We start from the raw sequence: 23,988 nt of genomic DNA, 5'->3' as shown, positions 1-23,988 counted from the left end.
ACTGGGAAGGGTTCGATCCGCAACCCATTTGTGAACAAGACAGGTGAACTCTGTCCGTACTAGAAGCGGATCAGCTGCTTGAGATCGCAAATGACAGTGGTGATACCTTAAAAGTATGTTTGAGACAACTTCCAGTCCCTGTATGCTCTGGATTAAAGCCAAGGCAGAATATCCTGCGAAAGCACTGGGAAGCTGCTTCCGTTTCCAACATCGTATCTTTGCGAAGCAGGGTTTTCTGCAGTGACTGCAACCAAAACAAGATTACGGAGTAGCCTGGACAGAAGCAACACTTTGGGTGTCACTGTCTCCCATCACCCCTGGGGGGACCATCTAGTTGCAGGAAAACAAGCTCAGGGTTCCCACCGACTCTGCATTATGGTGATTTGGGTATTTCAATATATTTCAATGTAATAATGATAGAAATAAAGTTCATAATAAACATAATGCGCTAAATCACCCCGAAACCATTCCTCCTCCCACCCTACCCGTGGAAAAACTGTCTTCCGTGAAACCAGTCCCCGGTGCCCAAAAGGCTGGGGACTGCTGGTTAGGTAACCAAAGTCTAGCCCCCCTGAAGCTGCCTTTTGAGAGATTTATTTTAAACTACTTAACAAGAAATAAAAGATCCTTTTTCCTTTCCTGCCCAAGAGATTCAGAGAGAGAAGCCCACTTCAGAAAGGAAATCTTAGGATGTCCCCTTCGCCTGACTTCAGCATGGTGGACAAGAGGGCCCCCGGCAGGGGGCTGTCCGCCAGACGCCCACTGGGCCCCACTGTTTCCCGGCTGCCCGGGCAGCATCGGCCCGCCGTGCGTGTCCCTGCTCTTCCTCAACTCCCACCAACCACCCATTCTCACTTCTGAAATCTCGTGCCCTGCTCCCTCCTTTTCTCCTCTGTCCAAAACGCCTCTGTACTCCGCGTTGCCTCACTGCCTTCGGGATTTTCATGCCTAGGCAAGCCCCCCATGTGCAGTTATTAACATTTGATGTTCTCCTCTCAATCTGTCTCTGCCAATTTATTAGCCCAGCTAGAAGTTAGAAGATGGGAGAAAATGTATTAATTTTTGTTTAGCCCCCACACTAGCATTGCCCCCACTTACATGCTCCGCGGGTAGTTCAGACTCTAAGGGTCTAAATTAAACTCACCACTGTCCCTGCTCTTCCATTCCTCCACCTTTATCTAATATTTTAATAATAAATAATACAATATAACAATAATAGCAAGCACATACATAATACAATCCATGTGCCAGGCACTAGTCCTCTTCTAATCATCATACACACACTCAATCCTCAACAACCCCAGGAGGTGTGAACTCTATTTAAACCCACTTTATAGATGAGGAAGTGATGTGCCCAAGATCACACAGCATGCAGTGGAAGCGCAATCACAGCCCAGGCAGGCACTTAACGTCTGGACACTATGCTGCCTTTAATTTGCTGCCCCAACGGGAAACCTTAGGTTCCCACTAAATGCCCTTCCTCAACCCAGACGCAAGTCTTGTGAAACCTGTTGAATACGTTTCTTCGATTCGTTCTGCCTTTGCTATCCTTACTATCATACCGCAATTCAGAAATCTGCCCATGTGGTCTCAGCTGAAATGTCACCGCATCTAGCCATCCCTTCCCACCCAGTGTCGTCCCAAAACACTTGGGTCCAAGGCGTCATCCTTTTTCATTTTTAAAAAAAGATTTATTTATTTTTACAAAGAGTGGAAAGGAGAAAGAAAGAGGTAGAAAAACATCGATGTGTGAGAAAAACATCGATGGGCTGCCTCTCACAGGCCTCCAACAGGGGACCTGGCCCGCAACCCGGGCCTGCGCCCTGACCAGGAATCGAACAGGTGACCCTTTGGTTCACAGGCCAGCACTCAGTCCACGGAGCCACACCAGCCAGGGCTTATTTTCTTTATAGCACTTATTACTACTTGATGTTTCCTTGTTTCTCTATCTCCCCTCACTAGAAAGTAAGCACCATGAAAGGAGGACAGTGGTTACCTTGTTCACAGCTGTACCCGCAAGGCCTGCAAGAGGACGCACTCAACGAGCACTTGTTAACTGTGGGAAAAAGGGGTCAACAACTGCCACAGGCTCCTTCCTTTCCTCTCTGTGGCTGGAGTTTGCCCCTGAAATTCATCTTCCACATGAGGCCGAAAGCAATTTTTCCCACGGGACTAGCCGGGAGGGACCCGGGCACCTCCTTCCTCAGAACCCCTCGGTGACACTGAAGCGCCTGCAGTTCCTGAGTGAGCCACGCTGTCTCGGCCTCCCTGCACCCGCCGCAGGCTGCTCCCTCGCCCAGTGGGGCTGCCGCCCACAGGACAGACCACCACTCACCCCGCAACTCTCAGCAGAGACACCGCCCGGTCCCCCGGGTCTTTCAGGGAACCACCCTCCCCCCAGCCCCACCCCACGCAGAGTACCTGTGTTTCTCTTGGGCAAGTTTTTTAATTATAATTAAATTGTTTATTAAATTTTTTCATTAGTAACATAATACACACCATTCCAACAAATAGGCTAAGAGATATGTAAAAAACAACCTAATAAAACTCTGGTTTTCTCCTGATATAGGTCAATATATCAATCACTTTATTATTTTTCTGCTCTCTGCCTTATTTTATCTAGGAAGTTACGTCCTACCCTAAAGGCTTACTAAAAAACACAACTAAATATTCAAGAACCGGGCAATTCCCCATATTATGCGTGCTCACACACACAAATGGGCAAACTTCTTAACTCCACTAAGCTTCTGTTTCCTAAATTCTAAGACAAAGATAATAATAGCATCTATTTGACTGAGCTGCTGAGAAGACTGTATTTAAAAGTGTACACAAGACTCATTGCACCGGCTGAGGCACCGTAGTAAGCAAATGCCTCAGTTTTATTCATCCATGTCATGACTACATAATATTTTACTTGCTTACTTGAGGAGAAACACCATGTCTCATCCAGGTGTCCTTAGTAGCGATGTATGACAGTTGGCAGGTGCTCCGTGTTCTGTCTGTCTCTGCTTCTTCAAGGGCAGAGAGCAGTGCAGGTCTGCTCTGCTGAGAAACTGAGAGCAAACCTCATGAGAGCCAAAAGCATCGACTGCTCAGCAGCAAGCGGTAGATGGCTACCAGCTACCACTTACTAAGTACCAGGCACCTTCCACCCACCATCTCACGGATTCTTTACAAGAAGAGACTTCTACAAGGGAGGGACCTATGGTTAAGGAAAACTAAGGATGTTGCTTTTTAAAACGCACAGTAAAAAAAGAAGGTAGTCAAAACAAAGTTGGTCTGTCTTTAGGGCTTTCTTTCGCTCTCTCCAAGCCACCACAGTGCCCACCAGTGGACAGTGAGCTCCTGCCCACCTTGCAGCCTGGACCCCCGCAGGCTCCCCAGGGTGTCGTAAACGCTGCACAAAGGTGTGCTGCACATGCCTGCGTGCGGGAGTGAAGCTTGATGCCAGTGGCCCTGCCGCGCACTCCGGGACATCCCAGCCCTGCACAAGTCTCCATTTTCCTACACAAACAGGCTTCCTGGGTAACTGAGACAGTGTTCTTCTGAAACTAATATTGTTACATTAACTGACAGTGTTCTGTTGAAACTAATTTTTGTTACATAAATGGTCCTTAGTAAACAGCTCCTTTTCCTGCAGTTCTCTGGCTTTGTGTGAAAGTTCCTGCTATTGAGAAACCCTAACAATTGCTCCAGTTTGAGCTGAACCTGGGAACTAGTGTTTTTTATGTGAATCCTTGACTTCACCTAGAAGGATAAAAATGGATCCCACACACACATATACACACATACCTTGGGAAGTTAGATCTACTTTTCTTTCTGCTGGAAACCTGGGGGGATCATTCCTCTCTCTGAGACAATCCCCACACCTCAAAAAGTGATTATTGTCCTAAAATCCACCCTCCTCCCTGACCCGCACCTGCTCGGGAAATGACTATCCTCTGCCCTCGTTATGGTCCCAAAGGGTCTTTTCCTTCAGGACAGAAACTGAGGTGAAAGGAAAAAAGCTCTCGGAAGCCCTCAGGCTTGGACACTACGTGGAGGTTTATTTCCTCCTAGGCTGCCATGCACACCGTTTTTCAAGACTACAGCAGGGTGCGCTTAGGGGGTGCCTGGCACACACTCAGGGAAGCGAGTTGTGCGAGGGGAGCCCTAGGTCCCTTCTCTTTTCGACAGCATGGTTGTTGAAACCCAGAAAGCTTCGAGAAGACAGTGTAGCCACCCGAGAGGCTGAGGGAACAAACTGACTGAGTAGCTTAACAAGAGTAAAATAGTCTTTGCCCCTGGACCGCCGCCCTCCCCTTCCGGACACTGTCGTTGAAACTGATGAGCTGAGCTGTTCAGTTCTGGTTACCAATGAACATAAAACAACTGAGAGCCAGGGCAGAGCCCACAGAACCTGTCATCTGAAGCAAGAAGGGTTCCAGAGGCCTCAGCCTCTGGCCCAGGGCGAGCCCTTTTTAGACACTCCGCCTAGTGCGGCTGGAACACACCTGTGGAGGGGACAGGTCGGGGACAGGTCGCAGCTTTGCTACGCCCTTCCACTATGGCGTGGCTCTGATCTCATGATCTTGTCATGGAAAAGCCCCTCCTTATCCTGGGCTGAAACCCTTCTCCCTGCAACTCCCAGCTCTGTGGCTCCAGCTCCCAGGCTTTCAGACACTTAACAAGTGCTCTCCTTAGTCGCCCGCACCCTTCTCCTCCGCAGCCCCTTTCCCTCACCCGCCCTCCTAGTGACATCGCTGTTGCCCTCGTCACTTTTTTCTGGGCTCTAATCTCTCAATACCCATTGCCACAGAACTGGATGGAATACACCAGATACGGTCAAACTAGGACAGGCCACAGTGAAACTGGCTTTTTCTTTTTACTCTCTTCCCCTCCACTTCCATTTATAAATTCAGACTTTCAAGGACCATTTGATACTTGTGCCTCGTTATTGGCTCGTATTTGGCTAGTAAATAAAACCCGCAAACCCTTTTCCCCATGAAATCTGTCGATGCTGTCACGAGGCTGCACTGCTGGGTGCCGCTGGCCCCCAGGGATATCCCGACACTCAGGCAATATTCTCATATAAATATGCAATATAAATGTTTTATGAACGTATAATAGCACATTTACTTTAAACATAAAAGTCTCCTTGTTTCTACCCATAGTTCTATTCCCTCTCAGCTGTGTGTCTGCCGCAAATTTGATAAACGAAGTAAAAGTACCTTCTAGTTTTCCTCCAGTTTGTTGATATAAGTGGTAATCCGAGCTAGACCAAAAGCAGAGCCGCGTGGGACACCGGGGAGACCTCCAGTACGGCCGGCTTTCCCTGCACAAGGCTCAACCTGCGGCCGCAGAGCTCAGTCCATGGGCCGGCACCACGTGGCGCAGTGCTGGCTGCTCTCCGCGAGACAGGCCAGGCCACGGACAGCGGGACAGGGAAGCAGCGACCAAGAAGCAGATTGCAGCCGTCGGTGAGCCCTATCCTCCTCCCTAACCAAGGGCACTTGAGAGTAAGTGGTTTGTCCGTCTCCTCCCCAACCAGAGGGTGAATAGCTTAAACCACGCTCCTCAGGGAGCTGGATCACAGAAATCCTATCAGTGCCATTTGCCAGTCACACCCAAGGACGGGTGAAGTTTAGGGAATGAATCTCATTTTGGCACATCAGCAAAAGGCCGTCGGTATTATATCGAAATCCTCCCCTAGACTCCCAGCCTTTAAAACCCCTCAAAACAAAGGTCCCAGTACTCGCTCTCCCTCCCGGGAGCACGTCCACATCGTTCCCCTCCCCCTCTTCTTTCCCGTCTCCCTCTCCCTCTTCTTCCCGCCTTCCTCCCTCTCTTCTTCCCCCACCGCTGTGCGTCTCCTAAACTCTAAGGGTCCCCACAAGACTTGTAACCAGGGGAGCAGCGCGCAGCGGCCGCTCGGCCGGGCTCACCCTCTGATTCGTCTCCAAGGCGCCCTTTCCTCTGACTTCCCGGCCAGCCGACAGCAGCCCTGCCTTGGCTCGCTCCTTTGCCATCACATTTCTGGAGTCAAAGCAGCCCCGCCCGGGCTCCCCTGTTGCTTCTTGTACCCTAAGCCCTTCACTGTGTCACTGTCCCCAGACTTCATAAGCGCACTCGGCCACCTGGCTCGTGTTGTAAGACCTTGCTGGCAGGAAGTCAAGGACCCACACACGACAGCTGGCCCGGGGCAGACCCTCTCCGGCCAGGCCCCTTTTCGGTAACACTCACAGCCTGAGGGCTGAACGAATCGCACCTCGGACCTGCGGAGGGGCGCTGGGGAACCTCTCTGCTCACTGCACGCCTACCCCCATCTCAGTCCGCACTATGCTCTGACCCCTGCGACCGGCCAGCCTCGGGGGCCACTGCCGCGGGAGCCACGCGCGCAGCTTTCCTCAGGCACGAGACACCCACCCGCCCGGCCCACACTGCGCCAGCCCTTCAGGGGCCTCAAGTCCCCGGGCCGCTCCGACGTCCTGCCCACGCACCTGGTGTGCCCACTGTGCCGTCGCCCACCAGGAGCCCGGAGGCGCCGTCCCTTCCCGTGGCCCCCGCGCGTGTAAGCAGCCTCTGAGCTGCCTCCCACTTCTCTTCCCAGCTCCGCTCGCTCACGGAGGACGCACAGCCTTCCGCCACCGGTCACCCCACCCCTTCACCGACCTCACCTTTCCTCCTGCGCCCGCGGACTCAGGAACCTGCTGGAGTCATCGTCGTGGCTGCTCTGCTGGCTGCTCTGCAGGCTGCTCTGCTGGCTGCTGCGGAAACACAGGGCAAGGACCGTTAGCGCCCAGCTTCTTTCTCAACCCGGCGAGGTCGCCGAGGCTCCACCTGACAAAGGAACAGGCTTACAGAACTTTCAAAACGCAAGTTCCCGTGTCATGGCAGTTTGCACAAAGAGTGCACAGGCCTCCGTGGATCTGAGAAATGACACACATTTGGCCAATACGCCCCCGACACACCTAACGCCGAGGAGGAAGAGCCTGGCCGTGTTCTTCCCCGGCTCGCCCAGCAGCCGAGCGAGCAGGCGCCTCCAGGGCCCTCTGCGCCTGGGCCTCCCGTCTCTACGCCAGGACCAGGACCAGGACCAGGACGGCAGCCCCATTCCTCACCCGCACCCGCACCCGCACCCGCACCCGCCGCGCAGGGACCCGATACAGACTGGAGGCGGGCAGGCTGGGGCAGGGCGGAGAGGCTTGGAGGCGGGATCTTCCAGGACTAAGGATCGTGTAGGGTGAGGGGCAGCGGACCTGCTCCCGCGCCTGCAGGGAAGGCGGCGGAGGGTTGCAGGGCGGAGCTCCGGCCCCTACAGCCCGCAGGCGGCAGCCCTGGTCCCACTCCAGACCCGGAAAAGCTGCTCACAGCCTCAGGAGACTGAACACAGAGCTCAGGAGCACATCGCTTTTATTAATTGCTAACTATTAACTACTCTAGGCATCCAATCAGGAGCCCCGAACTACGGCCCCCAAGGCCAAGCTCACAGCCGCTAGTCTGATGAGCCTCCTGAGTTGGAAGTGGCGTTCGCCTTTTGGTTGGCTTTTTTCTTTTTTTCTTCGTGGTGTTTGCCTTTTTAAATAGTTGGGGGGAAAAAACATTTCATGACGTGAAAATTATATGAAATTCGAACTGCGGAGTTATAAACCCATTCATCACGTGCTATTTATGGCTGCTGCTTCGCTGTTAGGGCAGAGGGAAGGCTGAGCCGAAGGGGCGAAACCGCGACACCCACGAGGCCTAAAATATTCCCCCCGCCCCCCTCCCCGGCCTCTGAAAGAAAAAGGTAGCAAACCCCTGCTTGGCACAGATTTTAATCATGAACTCCCATCACCGTATGTGTCACCATAACCCAGGCTCCAGTAAAGCCAAAACTGTTTCCTTGTTCTGATAGAATCGTCCACCGCAGCAAAGGCACTGAGCTCGCAGAGCGCGTCCTGAGGCCGGAGCCCTGCGCGGTAGGCGGGGGCCTCGCGGGGGCCGCGCGCTGCCAGTCAGAGGAGCACCGGGGTTTTGTGGTCACGGTTATAACCATGCACGTCTGTTCCTTTAGCAAGAAGTAAGTGCAGTTAGAAGCAAATTTATTTCAAAATTTCAAACAAGAAACCAGAACAGTCCACATACAAAACCCTCAGTTGTGTGGCAAGAACTAAGAGTGTACACAGTCCCGTTCTCCACATTTTCTCTACCGGGGGTGTCTACCGGCTGTGAACGAAGCCCAGCACAAAACTGTAGATTTACTTAAAACATTGTGAGACGCTTTTCGTGATTACGTGTCGCAATGTATTTAATGTGCAGCCCAAGGCAACTCTTTTTCCAGTGTGGCCCAGAGACACCAAGAGGTTGGACACCCCTGCCACAGAGTCGACACAGAGCAGTTCTTCGCCTCTTGTTGGCGATGGTGTGGCTACTGATCATCTCCCCTGCGCCAGGGCTCACACACTTGCATACCCAAAGGCCCTGATGACAAAATGACACGACCATGTTGCTGTCCCGTGGGATTTCGCACGGAGGCACTGGCCTCTTCCATGCGTCAAGCACCCTCTTCTACGCAACGTGGGATATGTGTCACACTACAGCAGGCAACCCAAAGAAAATGGGACTCAAATTTCAAAACAGACGCAGCTCCAGAGGCCAGCATCCAGAGAGGAAGAGCGGTCTCAACTGCGGACCGCGTGCGTGAGAAGTTGGGGGCGGGGGCGGGGCGGGGCGGGGCGGGGGGCGGAGTCGGGAGCCCGCCAACTGGGCTTCACCAGCCCGAAACACCAGATCAGCATGTGGACTCTCCAAGGATGAAACCAAACCCGACCTCCCAGGGGTGTCCCACCTTCTGGCGTCTCTGGGCCACACTGGAAGAAGGGTTGTCTTGGGGCACACATTAAATACACAAATGCTAGCGAAAACCGATATGTAAAAAAAAGATTTTAAGTAAATTTACGATTTTGTGTCAGGCCGCATGGCGCCCGCAGGCTGAGGGCCGGACACGCCGACACGGGCTGGTTCTTTCTCCTCCCCTGCCCTCTCTCTGGCAGTCAGAACTGAAAGTGGAGCTAATAAAGAGGGTCCCAGAACGGAAGGACAGCCTAGCAGGGTTTCAGAAAAATAATTCTGAACTGGTATTAGCCAATTATCCCACTAGATGGCACTACTGACTTCCAAATCAGAACCTCGGGAGGCCAACCCATCCAGCACTTCCGGAAGGAAAACTAGAACCAGCCAACCTCTGGCACCCCCTTCTGGCCTCCGCGTTGCTTAGAAGACAGTTCAGGTGGTAGAGGTCACCTTCAACTGCTGATTGTTTCTAAGTAACTGAGAAACATCAGCCTGCATGCATTCCACAGGTATTCATGGAACGCCCTCCAGGCGCACACAGGCCAACAGGAGGAGCATCGAGGCCGCGGACAAGTCTTAGCCTCTGCCTCGTGCTGCTGCACTGCTTACTCCAAGACCCTGCGCGATGCACTTAGCGTGGTTCTCCTTAGCCACGAAACGGAGACAAGTCCACGGCAGTTCTTCCCTTGTAAAGCCACTGTGGGGATTAAAGAATGAGCACGTGTGAGGCAGGAAGAACAGTGCCTTGTACGTGTTAACTCCTGTAGAAAGGCCAGGTGGTGCTACTGTGTGCGGGCATTGCTTTGTGGGTCATGGAATATAAAAACACGAGTCGGACACGGGTCCTTCTCTCAAGGTGTTTACAGTCCGGAAACTAAGACAATGTTCATCACTACATGTAAAAAAGAAGAAAATGATAGCTCTTAGAGGTAAATATGAAATGTTACAGAAACGTAGAGCAGAGAGCACTTCCCTCTGGGGTGGATGAGAGAAGAGTGTCTCAACAAGGAGCTTTTGTGCTGACACTTGAAATTCGGAGAGGTTCAGGACAGGAGGCGGGAGAGGAGAAGGCATTTCCGCTCAGCCCCACCCACTGCCCAGCCGGCTGGAGCCGGCCCTGTGCTAAAAGAGGGGGATGGGAAGAGCCCCCCGCCCTGGGGGGCACCGGGGGCCCAGCGTTCACTGCACCCTGCAGGCTGCTGACAGGGGACTGCTGCTGGGGCGCTGCCAGGAGCACGCTGAGGGGCGAACACTGACCAGGGACCACAGGTCCCTGACGGCAACAGACGTCGGTGTCCCGGATTCTCCCTCCCGTGGAGCCCCCAGGAGGGGCCGGGTCCTTGTTATTTTCAAGTCATAAATCAGGGAGGGGGATGCCAACCACTCCTCCACTCGATCCCATGAAACAAATATGGTTCAGCAGAATCTCCAGAGATTCAGGCATTGCCTCATCCTTCCCCATAAACTTTTTTTTTTAAAGATTTTATTTATTTATTTTTAGAGAGAAGGGGAGGGAGGGAGAAAGAAGGAGAGAGACATTGATATGAGAGAGAAACACTGATCAGTTGCCTCTCACACACGCCCCAGCTGGGGAGCAAACCTGCAACCCAGGCATGTGCCCTGCCTGGGAATCAAACAGGCGACCTTTCGCTTTGCAGGACAACGCCCAACCCACTGAGCCACAGCTGTCAGCGCTCACGTAAACTCTTACAGGAGCCTTTTCAGATGACACAGACCACTTGGATATCAGGAGGCTCATCACGCTCCCTAAACGAATCTGTAAGTCTCCTGAGGTTATGGAAAAAGCAACCACCATACTCGGGCATTTGCAGAGGAGAATGGAACTCCAGAAGGTCAAGGCCACCTCCCCAACCACTCCACGCCAGCTGAGGCCTGGCCCATCCGGGCTCTACAGCCTATGGAAGCTGAGCAGAACTGGGACGAAGTCCAGCGGCAGGTACTAAGAGATGAAAAAAACCTCTAAACAAGAATGTGGAATGACTTGGCTTGGGCGCCACATGACTGAATGTTGGCTATCACTGCAAGGAAGGGAACCTCTGTGAGCAACCACTGCGTTCCCCCAGCACAGCGAAAGGTGACGTGGGATGACTTAGATCCCTCCTGTTGTGAATTCAAGCTTCAGGTAAAAATTACGGTATAGGTTAAATTCTGTTACCTAGGGGGAGAAAGTGCTTCTTCCAATTTCAGAATGTTCCTGTGGGAAGCCAGCTGAAATGAAGCGAATCTGGAATCCCAGTTTTGTTCTTTTCCAGCGAGCTGGTGCTTAGAGCTTACCCTCTAGGGTCGCATGAACTCGGAGCATTGTAGAGGATGAACTGGGCTCTGAGCCAAGGCACACCTCACGGAGCAGAAGCCCACAGGCTACCCCAGAAAGCTCAGCCGTGCGGGCTGCGGAACCCACGATGCCATGCACCGAGTCCCTCCTCCTACCCAGGACACTTGCAGAAAGGACAGGAAGGTCCTTCTGCCCTCTGGACAGTGCAGGGTCCCTGCCATGGAGATGGAGTTAGCGCTCCCTAGGTAGGAAGAGCTCTTTTTCTCATGGACAACAGCAAAGGGGCCACAGCCTTCTAGGCCCACAAGGGGTTCTGAGAGAGTCAGAGGATTCCAAACAGCTATGGGGATGTGCGAGCCACAGGTTCCTATTTCCTGAGTCTAATGAAAACTGTGCATTTATCCCCACAAATTTAAATATGCAAACGAACTTATCACGTGCCTTTGCTTTTGGTTGAATCTGAGCAACCTAGTGCATTAGCACCAATGAATTATCTCATGCTCACGAGAAGCTTCAGAAGCCTCAGAGTTGCTTTGATTGATACGTGTCTTTGAAGAATAAAAATGAGGAAATGAATCCTTTTAGGCAGTGGGTGTAACAGAAACCGCACGGGGACAGAAGGAGACAGCCGTGCCCAGCGCTGGCTCTCCGCGGCCCTGCAGCCTTGGCCAGGGTGTTGGTGTCCTTTAGGCAGTTCCCCGCGGGCTGGGGAACATTGGAGCATTGTAGAGGATGAGCTGGGCTCTCACACTGCCTCAGGGCTGCGGGGCACGTTGTCAGGGATCAGTCACAATAACCGGACGCGGAATCTGGAGTCAGAAAGACAGAAGCTCTAGTCCTGACTGTGCCACTCAGGGTGACAATGGGCAAATATATAGTTAACTTTCCTAAGTGTCAGATGTGGGAATACCACAGGCTTTTGACGGCTGCCGTGAGGATTCGAAGTGGTAGAAATCATCTCCAGAGAGGGTCTGCGCCTCAGTAGGCCCGCCATGGATGGCAGACATGCACTGTCCTTAAGACTCACTGATAGTTTGGCACATAACTCTTTTAAAGCATCGAATGCTTGGAAGGAAGACAATAGGACAGACCCTTGTGGTGGAAACATCGAGAGCCCCCGCCCTGAAAAGCAGGCTCAGTCACGCCCTCTCCAACGAGAGAGGGGCTGCATTTTCAGGCTGAATTGCACGCACCTGTGGGATGACTGCACCCGCTCAGTTTAAGCAGAAAAGGTGTGTGGGAAGAGAAAGCCAGGTAGCACAGATGCTGAGAATAAAAGGGAATAGTTTCTGTTTGTCATCTGGCGAGTGTGGGACAGGCTAAGAATAGAAAATAAGTAAACAGATGTGATTTGGGGCACTGCCAATGACTGCCAGCTTCTTACACAACGCGCCTGAGTATTTCAAAAACTAATTAGAAAAGAGTACGCTTTGGGTGAAAACTGAGTATTTGTCTACACCATCGGCAGGACGTTCTGCTTAACGGCTCCACGGAAACCTGCAAGGTGCCTACTGGGTCAATGATTCAGGGATTCGGGTTCCAGTTAAACATGTATCTTTTAAAACGGATCACAACTCATAAACACTTCTGTACTTAATAGTTTTTTACTTGTACACATGATTATGTCTCTGTCTTGGAAGGAAGGAGAGAAAGAAGGAGGGAGGGAGGGTTTTTTTTTACAAAGGGTAAAGGATCCCTCACCCAAAATAAAAGTCTAGGCCCCCCAGCACACACAGTTAAGAGGATTATACTAACCCCATTACGTTCTCAAATGGGGTCTGAGAGAGGGGGTGAGGAGAACTTGTGTCGGCTTAATCTCTCTTCATTTCCTCTTAGCTAAAGGAACACACTGCTTTTTTCTAGTCTCCCACATTCTAGTAGTTTCCATGGCTCCCATCACTACTTAGCTTCACAGGGAAATCTTAGGCCCTCTTACAGGAGAAAATACAAATTAGCCAGGCCACTTAGCGGTAACATGAGCAGCTAAGGTGCCTCCCAGAGCTTGAAGTCCTAAGGACCCACTGGGACCGTGGACGGTGCGGTCTCAGAGGCCAGACTTCCACGCCCCGCCCCCCATGCCCCTCCTGCCTGTAGGAAACCCCTTGCTTCCCGACCCAGAGCCTTAACTTTGGAGACGGAGGAAAATGCTAGGAAGCTGCCAGGTTCTCAAACGCCGCACACTCACCAGGAGGCACCCCGTCCATCGATAACCCCAAAGCCTCAGTTTGGATGATCATCTTGATCCAGGTCCCTTTCCCCAAACTGCTTGAAATGAGCAGTTCACGTTCCCTTCCCACTGTTTCCATCTCTCAGGGCAAGTCGGGGCCTCTCCAGACACAGTGGGGGCCGCTGCTTGTGTTCACCATGGGTCCCTACTCCCTCCACAGCGGCGACCCTTCCAGGGTGTCCAACCTTTGGGCGTCTCTGGGCCACACTGGAAGAAAGTTGTCTTGGGTCACACATGAAATACACTGCCACATGTAATCACAAAAAAAAAACACCTCCTAACGTTTTAAGTAAATTTACGATTTCTGTGTTGGGCCGCATTCACAGCCATCCTGAGCCACATGTGGCCTGTGGGCCACGGGTTGGACACCCCTGAAACTATACTCTCAACTATCATGTTTTCAAAGAGGCCATGGACGAAACACACTGCGCCTCCTAGCTAAGGGGTGTGTGTTGTGTGTGTTCAATCAGAGGCACACAACCACCCGCAGAGCCTCAGGTCGGCTTCCAGTCTCATCCTCCCCACACTGGGTTGACAGAATTCAAGCCAAGCAAACTTAATGTTTTATGTCGTCTTAATACGGAAAAACGCACATGTGGTTTCTGTTGGGCTTTCTGGAATTTCTGGAAACCCCTAAAGGAACCCCTCCTTCCAAGGAACCGCTAACTTCAATAAATGTAGACAAACTGCCATTTGCTTCAGCTCTTCTTGGCTTTTCTTCTTCTACCAACCTCCGAAAAGTTGCTCCTAGAGTTTTGACCACAGTCCCCTTCTCTTCTCAATACACTGTCCCTAAACGGTCTCATCCAGATCCGTCGGCTTCAACAACCCGCATGTTGCCTCCCTGATCTCCACCACCAGCGCCCCGAATCCTCCCCTTCGCAGGCATCGCCAAAACCCTGCCGCCCCGGGCTCCGCAAACAGGTGTCCAAAACCACCGCCGCCCCTTCCCCACGCTTACTCTCACCTCTTCTACCAAGTCACTTGTCATCTGTGCCTTCCTCAGTCCGGCCACCCACGTCACCATCCGTGGGCTTAGCGGCCCCGACAAGGAAATTCTCCTCCGCACTCTGCCTCCAACCCGTCCCCAAGTGCTGTTGCTCCTACTCAGAACCACCTTTTACCTGCGTCCCTTTCTCTCTCTCCCCGCTGTCCCTGCTCCGGTCCAAAGGCCAGGACCAGACAGGCTACATAAGAGTCACCGGAAAACTTTAAAAGAAAATAGGTTCCCACTCCCTCACTTGCCCTAGATTCTGATTAATGGGGTCTGGGATGGGGCCTGACAGATTTTTTAACACACAACCCAGGCGTGCTAACTAGTGAAGTCCTACCCCATTAAAATGGCCCCTTGACTGTGCTGATAAATTTTAACCACCAGCTGGGGGAGAGAGGGGACTGATTTATAGCTTGTGCTGAATTCCAGGCTGTAAATACTCTCACCACAGTCGGTTTCAAGTTGCCGACATGACGCCACTGAAGTCACAACGGGGAAGCGACGTGGACACCTGGCGCATGCCAGCGGCCCCGGGACACGGCTGGGCCTGAACCACACGGTATCTTCTAAAACAGCTCTACACTTGCCTCTTCCTGGGTAGAAATTCTTTGACGGCTCCCTCTAATATCACAGGTTATGGTCCAAAGATCTTTGCCTCACACAAGGCCTTACAACGCAAAACCTACTTCCTCCTCCCAGCTCCTCCACTCCCTCCGCAGAGTGTGGCCCACCCCCCAGCGTTCTGTCTGCACGGACCCGCCGTGCTTCCCAATGAACATGTGCACTCGTTCCTCCCGGCTCTGCTCGCGCTGTTCCCTCCGCTTTAAACGTCTCTCCCGTCTGACCCCGCGGACCCCACCTCAATAATTGCATCTTCCACTTGGGCCACCTGAGCCCCCTGTCACACGGAAGCCTGGCTGTCTCTGCCCTCAGATGTGTTCATGGCCCAATTCAGTGACTTTCTTTTTTTCCTGCCTGACCCAGAGCTCTGCTCCCTTTGAGCTGTGACAAATCCAACCAGCAGTGATAATGGCAGCTCTGCCCAAGCCTTGAAAATGTATGGGCGACATCGGAGAAAACCTCCTCTGCTGCAAACACGGGCTGCTTATGTTTCCAGCGTACACTGTATTCAGGATACTGCAAACGAGTATGTTGTATTTAATTCTAACAACAGACCTTCACATTCAAACAGCGCTTCCCAGTCTACAAGTGCTCCCATGAACATTCTTCCATCTGCTCTTTCCAAAGTCACAAAGTAAATAAGAAATATACATACATATTTATTTATATATTCGGATCCCCATTTTAAAGATGACGAGCATGACTTGTCTAAGAGCAGAGCATTGGTAAACTAAAGGATGACAATTTCAATCCAGGTTTCCTGCCCTTGAAATCTGTTCCTTCTTTTGAAGTAAATTTTATTGATTAGGCTCTAACAGCGGCCCCGTTTTTTCCTCCCCTGTACTCCCCTCCACCCTGCACCGCCCCTCCCCCGCACGGGCACCCCCGCCCCCTAGTTCATGCGCGTGGGTGGTACATAGAAGTTCTTTGGCTTCTCCATTTCCTGTACTATTCTTAACCTCCCCCTGTCTATTTTGTACCTACCAATTAAGCTTCTTATTCCCTGTGCCTTTGCCTCCATTCTTCCCCTTCCCCCTCCCTGCTGATAAGCCTCCACGGGATCTCCATTTCTGCAATTCTGTTCCTGTTCTAGTTGTTTGCTTAGTTTGTTTTTATTTTAGGTTCAGTTGTTGACAGTTGTGAGTTTGTCATCATTTTACTGTTCATAGTTTTGATCTTCTTCTTTTTCTTAGATAAGCCCCTTTAAGATTTCACGTAATAAGGGCTTGGTGATGATGAACTCCTTTAACTTGACCTTATCTGGGAAGCAGTTTATCTGCCCTTCCATTCTAAATGATGGCTTTGCTGGAGATAGTAACCTTGGATGCAGGTCCTTGCCTTTCATGACTTTGAATCCTTCTTTCTAGCCCCTTCTTGTCTGTAAGTTTTCTTTGGAGAAATCAGCTGATAGTCTTATGGGAACTCCTTTGTAGGTAACTGTCTCCTTTTTTCTTGCTGCTTTTAAGATCCTTTCCTTATCTTTTGATCTTGGGTAATTTCATTATGATGTGTCCTGGTGTGCTCCTCCTTGGGTCCAATTTATTTGGGACTCTCTGAGCTTCCTGGACTTCCTAGAAGTCTGTTTCCTTTGCCAGATTGGGGGATTTTTCCTTCATTATTTTTTCAAATAAATTTTCAGTTTCTTGCTCTCAAGAGAAATTGACAATTTTGCGCAAGAAATTGAAGTCTTTGTTCTCCCACTTGGACCTGCAGAGGGGTGGGTGGCAGGAAAGACCTCGGTGGCAGGAGGGAGAGAGGCCTGGGTCCGGGGAAGAGCTGGGGAAAGCTTCGGAGCTCACTCTGCTGGAGCCGCCTTTCCTCTCTGCCTGTGGGAGGCAGCCTGCAGCCAGAGAGCAAGAGCATCTGCAGAGTCCAGTGCAGCAAAAACCCTGACAGAGAAAGCGACCCGTTGGCTCTGACCAGTCCATGGCACTGATGTGAGATGAGACAGTTTGCAAATAATGGCACTTACTATAAGGTCACAGGAGCACTTGTGAAACCATAAAAATAAACAAGTTTTTGACCACACCTAAGAAAAACAACTTATGCCTAAGAGTCGAGCCGTCGCAACAGCCTGTTGGTGAACGGCCACAGGCAAGCCCGCTAAGGCAGAGCGATGTGCCAGGGAGAGGGCAGCCCTTCCCAGAGCCAAGCCAGGCCTACAGAGACTTCCAGGAGGCAGTGACCAGTTGGCCCGAAGCCCGAGCCGGAGTCTTTGGTGACCAAATGGGCCAGCGCCACCTCAGCCAGGCACAGGCGGGACTCAGGAGGGCGGCCAGTTGCAGGGAGCAACGCAGGTGCTCTGGGGGCCTGGTCCCAGAAGGAAGTTTAGAAAGCCATCCAGTGGCCGGGGCTGTGAGATCCTGCGGCCAGTTGCAGCAGGAGCAGCCTGGCTCAGGAGCCCACACGGAGGAGACAAACCCCACACCTCTAGAGGGTCAGCGATTCTCTAGAAACAGATGGGGGAATTCCCATAGGAACACTTTAGAAGCCCAAGAAAAAGTGGCAAGAATCTATTTTACATATGACTGAAGATCAAAGTCAGGAATAAGTATGTTTTCAAGATGTTTTATGACTATGGTTTCCCAGCTGATAATTTTGTCACCACCTGTCTGTCCCTGTCTTGTGAGCAGACAGCAAACCCCTGAAACAGAGTGTGTGAGTCCTAGAGGTAAAAGGAAGGGAAGATCCAGGGGCCTTGCCTTGTGCTCCACAGAGCCAAGGAGTGCAGAGGCCGATGTATCTGGAGAGAAAGACGAATCCTAGAGTCTTAAAGTGCAAGGACACCTTGGGGAGGGGCATTTCACAGAAACCCAATCACAGATAAACTGCCAGAGGGAAGGACCACCGAGCCCCAGGACAGGCCGTGAGCCCTGCGGGCCCAGCAGAGCCCTTTCAGCTTCCTGGCCCCTCCCCGCCCCACCTCACTCCGGTCCCCATCCCCCACCCAACTTTATTGCCCTTAAGCCCAGGAAAAACTGGTTTATGGTAAAACTGCACCTTGCGTGCGTGCGTGCGTGTTTCCACTTAGAAGAAATAAAAACAGTCCGAACCAAGAACTTTGGTTATTTACCAACTCACAGAAGCTGCTCCAGGACATGCGGTCAACGGTGTGCTCAGTTCCTGCCCTGCCGTTTCCCACACAGGAGGAAAGACCAGGTGTGTGTTCTCTGCCAAGCACCCTGTCACCTTTCCGCCAAGGCTTATCCCACTCATGGTCACTTTTCATTAGCAAAAAGGTGAGAGGACTGGATAATTCAGAGTACTGAACAACAACAATAAGGAAAAACAGGAGTTGAATGATCTACAGACTGTTTATTTTTGATTCCAGAATGTTAACAAAACAAACACACACGTTCACTCTCTTGCCCAATATCCAATGGAGCCTCTTCTAGCTCAGCTCTGGAACTCACCCCCATAGACGAGGGTGTAAAAATGATTCTAATGATACACAAAGTAGATCATCATTTGGTCATTTGGTCAAAATTTATTCAAAGAATAACATGAACAGCAGCCTGTAATCAGAGAAAAGGAGAGAAAGCATTGGATAGGCCAGGTACGAGCAAGCAGGCGGCAGAGGCAAAGTACCTTTAGACCTTGGCCTGCCCTCAAGAATCTTAATGTGTGCTTAGAAATGGGCTTGAAGTCTAAAAATAATTAACTATAAATAACTTGAAGTTTGTAACGCAGAAGAAGGGGAAACTAACATGTACTGTGTGCCTACTGTATATATGTGTCACATTCTATCTCATTTAAAGATTTTATTTATTGTTAGAGAGAGGGGAAAGGAGGGGAAAAGAGAGGGAAACATCGATGTACGAAAAAAACATCAATCGGTTGCCTCTTATACCAGGGACCTGGCCCGCAAACCAAGCACATGCCCCGACTGGGAATCAAACCTGCAAACTTGTGGTTTGTGGGATGATGCCCAACCCACTGAGCCACACCATACTATCTCATTTAAAACTCAGTATTTGAGGAAAATAATATTCTTCTTTCTTTTTTTTTTTAAATTCAAACTCCATTCTGTTCTTCCCTATAAATTTCTTTATAGGGAAAAGTTAAAGGAGTGCAAAGGACTAGTCCCATAAGAACCTCCACTTCTATTCTGTAATTGCCCGTCTGCAGAGTTAACTGTGTGTGTGTGCCTGCGTGCGTGCTTGTGTGTGTGTGTGTGTGTACCCTGTGTGTTCTTATCACTCAAAGTCCTCCTGTTCTCCTCTGTCTTTTCTGTTCACTACTCACGTTTGAGCAGTGAAGGGCTGGGAGGTTATGAGGAGCAGGAAACAACCCTGGTCCTTCATTGTTTCTTAATCTGGGGTCCGTTAGATCCAAAAAAACAATCTGCTTCACACTCTTCCCTATGGCCACTGTCTCCTCAGGGAGATTTTGGTGAGAGGATAATAAATGAAATTGCAATGGACAGGTTCCACACCTGAGCTCATTTTGATGAGATACGTTGGCATTTGTGATGCCCAGTTGCCCCAAGAAGGCAAATACACAAAATGGGCTCAGACTACTACTATTTCATCATATTTAAGTACTGAATTCATCCTTCTCGTTTGCTTTCCTTCCATTCCTGCTCTCCTCTACCTGGTGCTCTCCCCTAGCTGCATCTACTTCCTCTCAACTCTCTCCTCACGTCCTGCAATCAAGCTTCCCTCTGTATTGCTTGATACCACCTGTGCTCTTAGCAAAGGTCTCACCCAAGACTGCCTAATGGCCTTTAGTCCTACCCCAATTCTTTCAGACATTTCTATACCATTTGAAGTGATTCTTCTTCTCAGCAGAGCACAGAGGACGAAGACTTGCGCTGAGGGAGTGGAAGGGTGATAGAGAGATCTGGGAGGGGACTGACTGCAGGCGATAGGAGAAGGCGAGGGGAAAACCTAGGGTGTCCTTCTTAGAAAGAAACAACAGGCCCAAAATGGGGTCACTTGGGCTAAGCTCCACCAATACTTAATATCTAACCTAACTGCAGTTTCAATTTCTCCTAGGAGTTGAATTAAAAAAAAAAAGTATTGCATTTTTCCATTACCCTTTATCCCGCTTGTACCGGACCTGCAGGAGTTGAATTTTTTAAAAGATTTTATTCATTTCCCCAGAGAGAGGGGAAAGGAAGGAGGAAAAGAAGAGGAGAAACATCAATCAGTTGCCTCTCACACACCCCCAACCAGGGACCAGGTGTGCAACCCAGGCATGTGCCCCGACTAGGAATAGAACCAGTGACCTTCTGGTTCAGAGGCTGGCACCCAACCCGCTGATCCACACCAGCCAGGGTTGAATTTTAAACAGCTCAGTCTGCAGTCTCAGCCCCGTGGGCCATGGTAAGGGGTCAGCACTGCCATTTGCATAACACATGCTATAAATGACTGACCAATTGGATGTGAATGCACACAGCCAGCCGGTCTCCGTGCATTTTTAATTTGAAAGGAACTCAGAGGGAAATTCTAGTGAATTTGTTTAATTTCAGTTCATCCTAATGCATCTCTGGGCAGTCATAAGGAAACCATAGCTTAAGTTTAATCAAATATTTTCTTCTTTCATTTTATATCTCTAATAAGACCAAAATAAACTTAAATGTTTGCTTTCCTACTTTCCTAAATAGTAAACATGGCTCTTACACATTACCCATCCAAATGATATTTATTGTTGGTATCGATGGGGATAAAACAGATCACAACACTCTAATATAAGACTAAGTGCTCACAAGATATTCAGATATAACAAGTTAAAGTGGTTCTCAAAATAAGAGAATCGCATGAACCTAGGCCCATAAACACAGGCTCGGAAAGATGGCCTGAGCTCCGCAGAGCAGACCCGGAACCAACCCTAACCTCGCAGAGGCCTTGCCCCTCTTCAAGGCCATCTTTACATCTTACCTGGGCTCTTTTCACACGCTATTCTCATTTTTCCTTTTTTAAAAAATGTCTTATTTGTTGATTTGAGAGACAGAGAGAAAAACATTGACCTGTTGTTTCATCTCTTTATGCATTCATTGGTTGATTCTTGTATGTGCCCTGACCAGGGATCAAACCTGCTACCTTGGTGTATCAGGATGACATTCTAACCAACTGAGCTACCTCGCCAGAGCTTTTCATTTTTCTGAAAGTACTCACTCTCTATCTCCTCTCCTAATTACACCTGGTATGGCAGAAGGTCAGGCATTTCACACTCGGCAGGCAGTCCTGCCCTCCATTCACTCGGATTCCCTCCCAGAGCCTGATGGGGGCAGTAGTGAGTAAGCTGCAATGAAAGCTTCATGGAGCCAGATCACAGGATGTTCAGACACGCACAGCACCCCCATGGCTGGTTACTGGCCCCCTTCCCTTACCTGCAAGAAGGAGCTCAGGTTCCAGAGGCCGCCAGGAAATCCTACGAGACAGTGCAGGCTGTCTTAGCTGTTCACACACAGCCCTAACCACCCTCTGGACCACCGCTTTCCCCCTGGCCTGCCAACCCCAAATGATTCAGCAAAGGTGCCACAATGACAAACAACCGCAGCCCCAGTGCGGGCCCTTCAGCCCTGACGAATGGGCCCTAAATAACACTACCGGTATGAATACACATCTTTCCCTAAATGTACAGGAAGGGTAAGAAAAGGAAGTCCGCAGACAGTGAGAACCTACTGTGCTCAGGCACCTTGAGAGACGCTTCATGGTTATTATCTCATCTTCAAGCCAGGCCACAGGTAGGTGCCCCCCGCCCCCGCCCCCGCCCCCTATGCACTGGTCCTGCAGAGCAGCCCCGGGCAGGGGGCTTGCTCCAGGCTGGGATTCTTCTCCCCGAACGCAGCCTGGAAATTGCTACTGGGAAAAAGTCACCACAGTCGCTGGGAAATCCCCTGCTGGTGAGGAAAAGTGTCCGCCTGGGCTGTTATCAACGGTATGTTTCAAAGATAACCCTGGAAGAGGTAGAAACACACTGGATTCCCAGCTGTCCCGAATCCTTCTCAAGTTCGCAATCGGTAGCCACCTGTGTCTTCGGATACGCCGTCACTCAGCCCCAGCTGGGCTCCTCTTGTCCTCACCTAGAACAGGGCAGACCAAGTCTCTGAGTCTCCCTGGGGTAGATGGATCTAACATAACTGTTGACACGAAGGCAAGTATCATATTCAACATGCAAATGAAAATTTATCGCTGATAATAATTGAGTCATCATCCCATGGCCAAAGAGCAACTTAGCTGTCCTGGGGTTTAAAACACACACACACACACACACACACACACACACGTAATATTTATATATATTAAATGTACGTTTATTTTCAATGATTCATTCATTCATTTACTCATTCATTCATTCATATTCTTAGCTACCTACCCAGCTAAACTCAATGAGTATGTCTGGAGTCCTCTGCATGGTGCCAGCTGTCCCTTACTCTAAGGATACTGCTAACCTGTTTGAGACAGTGAAAGTGAACTATTTTAACAGCACCTGTCACCCAAAGGGGCCTTAACATGGGGGGCAAAAGGGGTAGGTGCTCCAGGGCTCTAGATTCTCCATGGCTCTAAGGAATAAAGTCAGAAATACACACAGATAATAACCTGAAAGCACCTAACTTTTGAATCCTTTGCATTAATGGTGCTGGTAAAAAACAAAGCAAAAACTGTTTTTTCCACTGCCCACCCTCTCCTGGAAAAACCGAAGGGAAGTTCAATGGTCCTTCATCTACCAGAAAGAAGAGAAGCAGAAAGGCCTGGTGACCCCATGCCATGGCCAGGATTCCCTGTCAACGCAGCACAGCCATCCTGGCCTGTTCTGTGGAATGAAGAGACCAGTTACTCAGGACCGCCTTCTGCTAGAGAGGGTGGTCTTCACAGCAAGACCTGGCCAACGACCGGGACACCACACGGAACTGTCACTGCGTCTCTCCTTGGGTGCCCCTGTCGCGCTTTTAAATTTTACACGCATTGGTATGATTTACATCGCCACCTCATAGATGTGTAATAAAACTCTGTTGCACAAATGAATGAATGGACACTAAATAAACTACACGAAGTCCTTGAAGAGCATAGGCCAGACTCAGTGGGCCAGCTCGTGGCAGCCAAGCTGGAAGTGTACGTGGAATCTGGACATTCCTCACTGTGGGAACCTGAAGAGTGACAGTGTCCCTCCACGAGGGAAGGGGACCAAGGGGAGAACGCAGTCGCAGCTTTTCACGGGGCGGCTGCTTCCAAGGAGTGAACGCATGCTCAATCAGCTGCTTACGACATTCGGTCTTTACCTTCCATTTCCTGTGTATTTCAATAACCCACATTGTCAGCCCGCGTATGTAACCTCCTGTGTCATGTCAGATACATTATGCACAACATATAAAAAGGCCTGAATTAAAAGTGACACAACACAACCTCAGTACTTAGCTGTATGAATGTAGGCACGTTTCAAGAGTTTCAGTTTCCCGCGTGCCAAGTGGATGTGCTCATTCATTTGCCCCACAGGTCGCAGGAACGAATGAAGCAATGGGCTCCAGGATACTGGGCCAGGCAACGTGTTGAGAGCTGGGCAAGTGCACAGAATAAGTACACTCTGCGCCGCCTTCCCGGAGCCTGTGGCCTGGTCGATCACTTCGAGAGGGTTACAGACGATGATAAATCACTATTGCCCACTTTGCTCTCATTTGTGCCCATGCGGACACCACTCTCTGCCCCTATAAGTCCCAACGACAAGTGTCAGGGTCCCCTCCTTCCTCTGCACCCCCTCCCTGGGCTCCAAGTTCAAGGCTCCACAGTCTGTGGCGGCTCAGTGAATGGCATTTGGGGACTGCCTTGGAGGCTCTCGTACATGGCGTCAGAGCGGGCCGTTTCTGTTGGCGACCCTCTGGCTCTCAGCTTCCACGAGGGCCAAGGGGAGGAAAGCATCCATGCACCAGAACAACTGCTCTGGCATCTGACAGCTGCAGAGAGTGCCCCAGCTAATTCCATCCTCTCCCGGGTTCTTGTCAGAGCGACAAATGCGTCTGCATTCCAGAACGCCCTCACTGATTAAGTGAAGCCCCACTCTCCACGGGAGAGGAGGCAGTGGCCCCCAGCTCCT

The 23,988-nt window shown here is 50.7% G+C and overlaps 1 protein-coding gene across 3 annotated transcripts in view; it reads right to left on the bottom strand.

Moving 5' to 3' along the window:
- GRAMD1B (GRAM domain containing 1B) overlaps nucleotides 1-23,988 on the bottom strand; it is a 154,296-nt gene that overhangs the window by 119,364 nt on the left and 10,944 nt on the right. For 2 of the 3 annotated variants that reach the window (XM_054579482.1, XM_054579483.1), the window contains exon 2: nucleotides 6,657-6,746. In XM_054579482.1, coding sequence (XP_054435457.1) covers nucleotides 6,657-6,746 — 90 coding nt within the window. Of the gene's footprint in view, nucleotides 1-6,651; nucleotides 6,747-23,988 lie in introns of all 3 variants that reach the window. The other variant, XM_054579485.1, reaches the window with a different exon arrangement.

Source organism: Pteronotus mesoamericanus, unplaced genomic scaffold (assembly GCF_021234165.1).
Source record: "Pteronotus mesoamericanus isolate MK-2021 breed Mesoamerican mustached bat unplaced genomic scaffold, CSHL_Meso_final contig_53, whole genome shotgun sequence".
NCBI classification, from domain to species: Eukaryota; Metazoa; Chordata; class Mammalia; order Chiroptera; family Mormoopidae; genus Pteronotus; species Pteronotus mesoamericanus.
The sequence above is the reverse complement of the archived record's forward strand: the minus strand, read 5'-3'. Positions and strand labels throughout refer to the sequence as shown.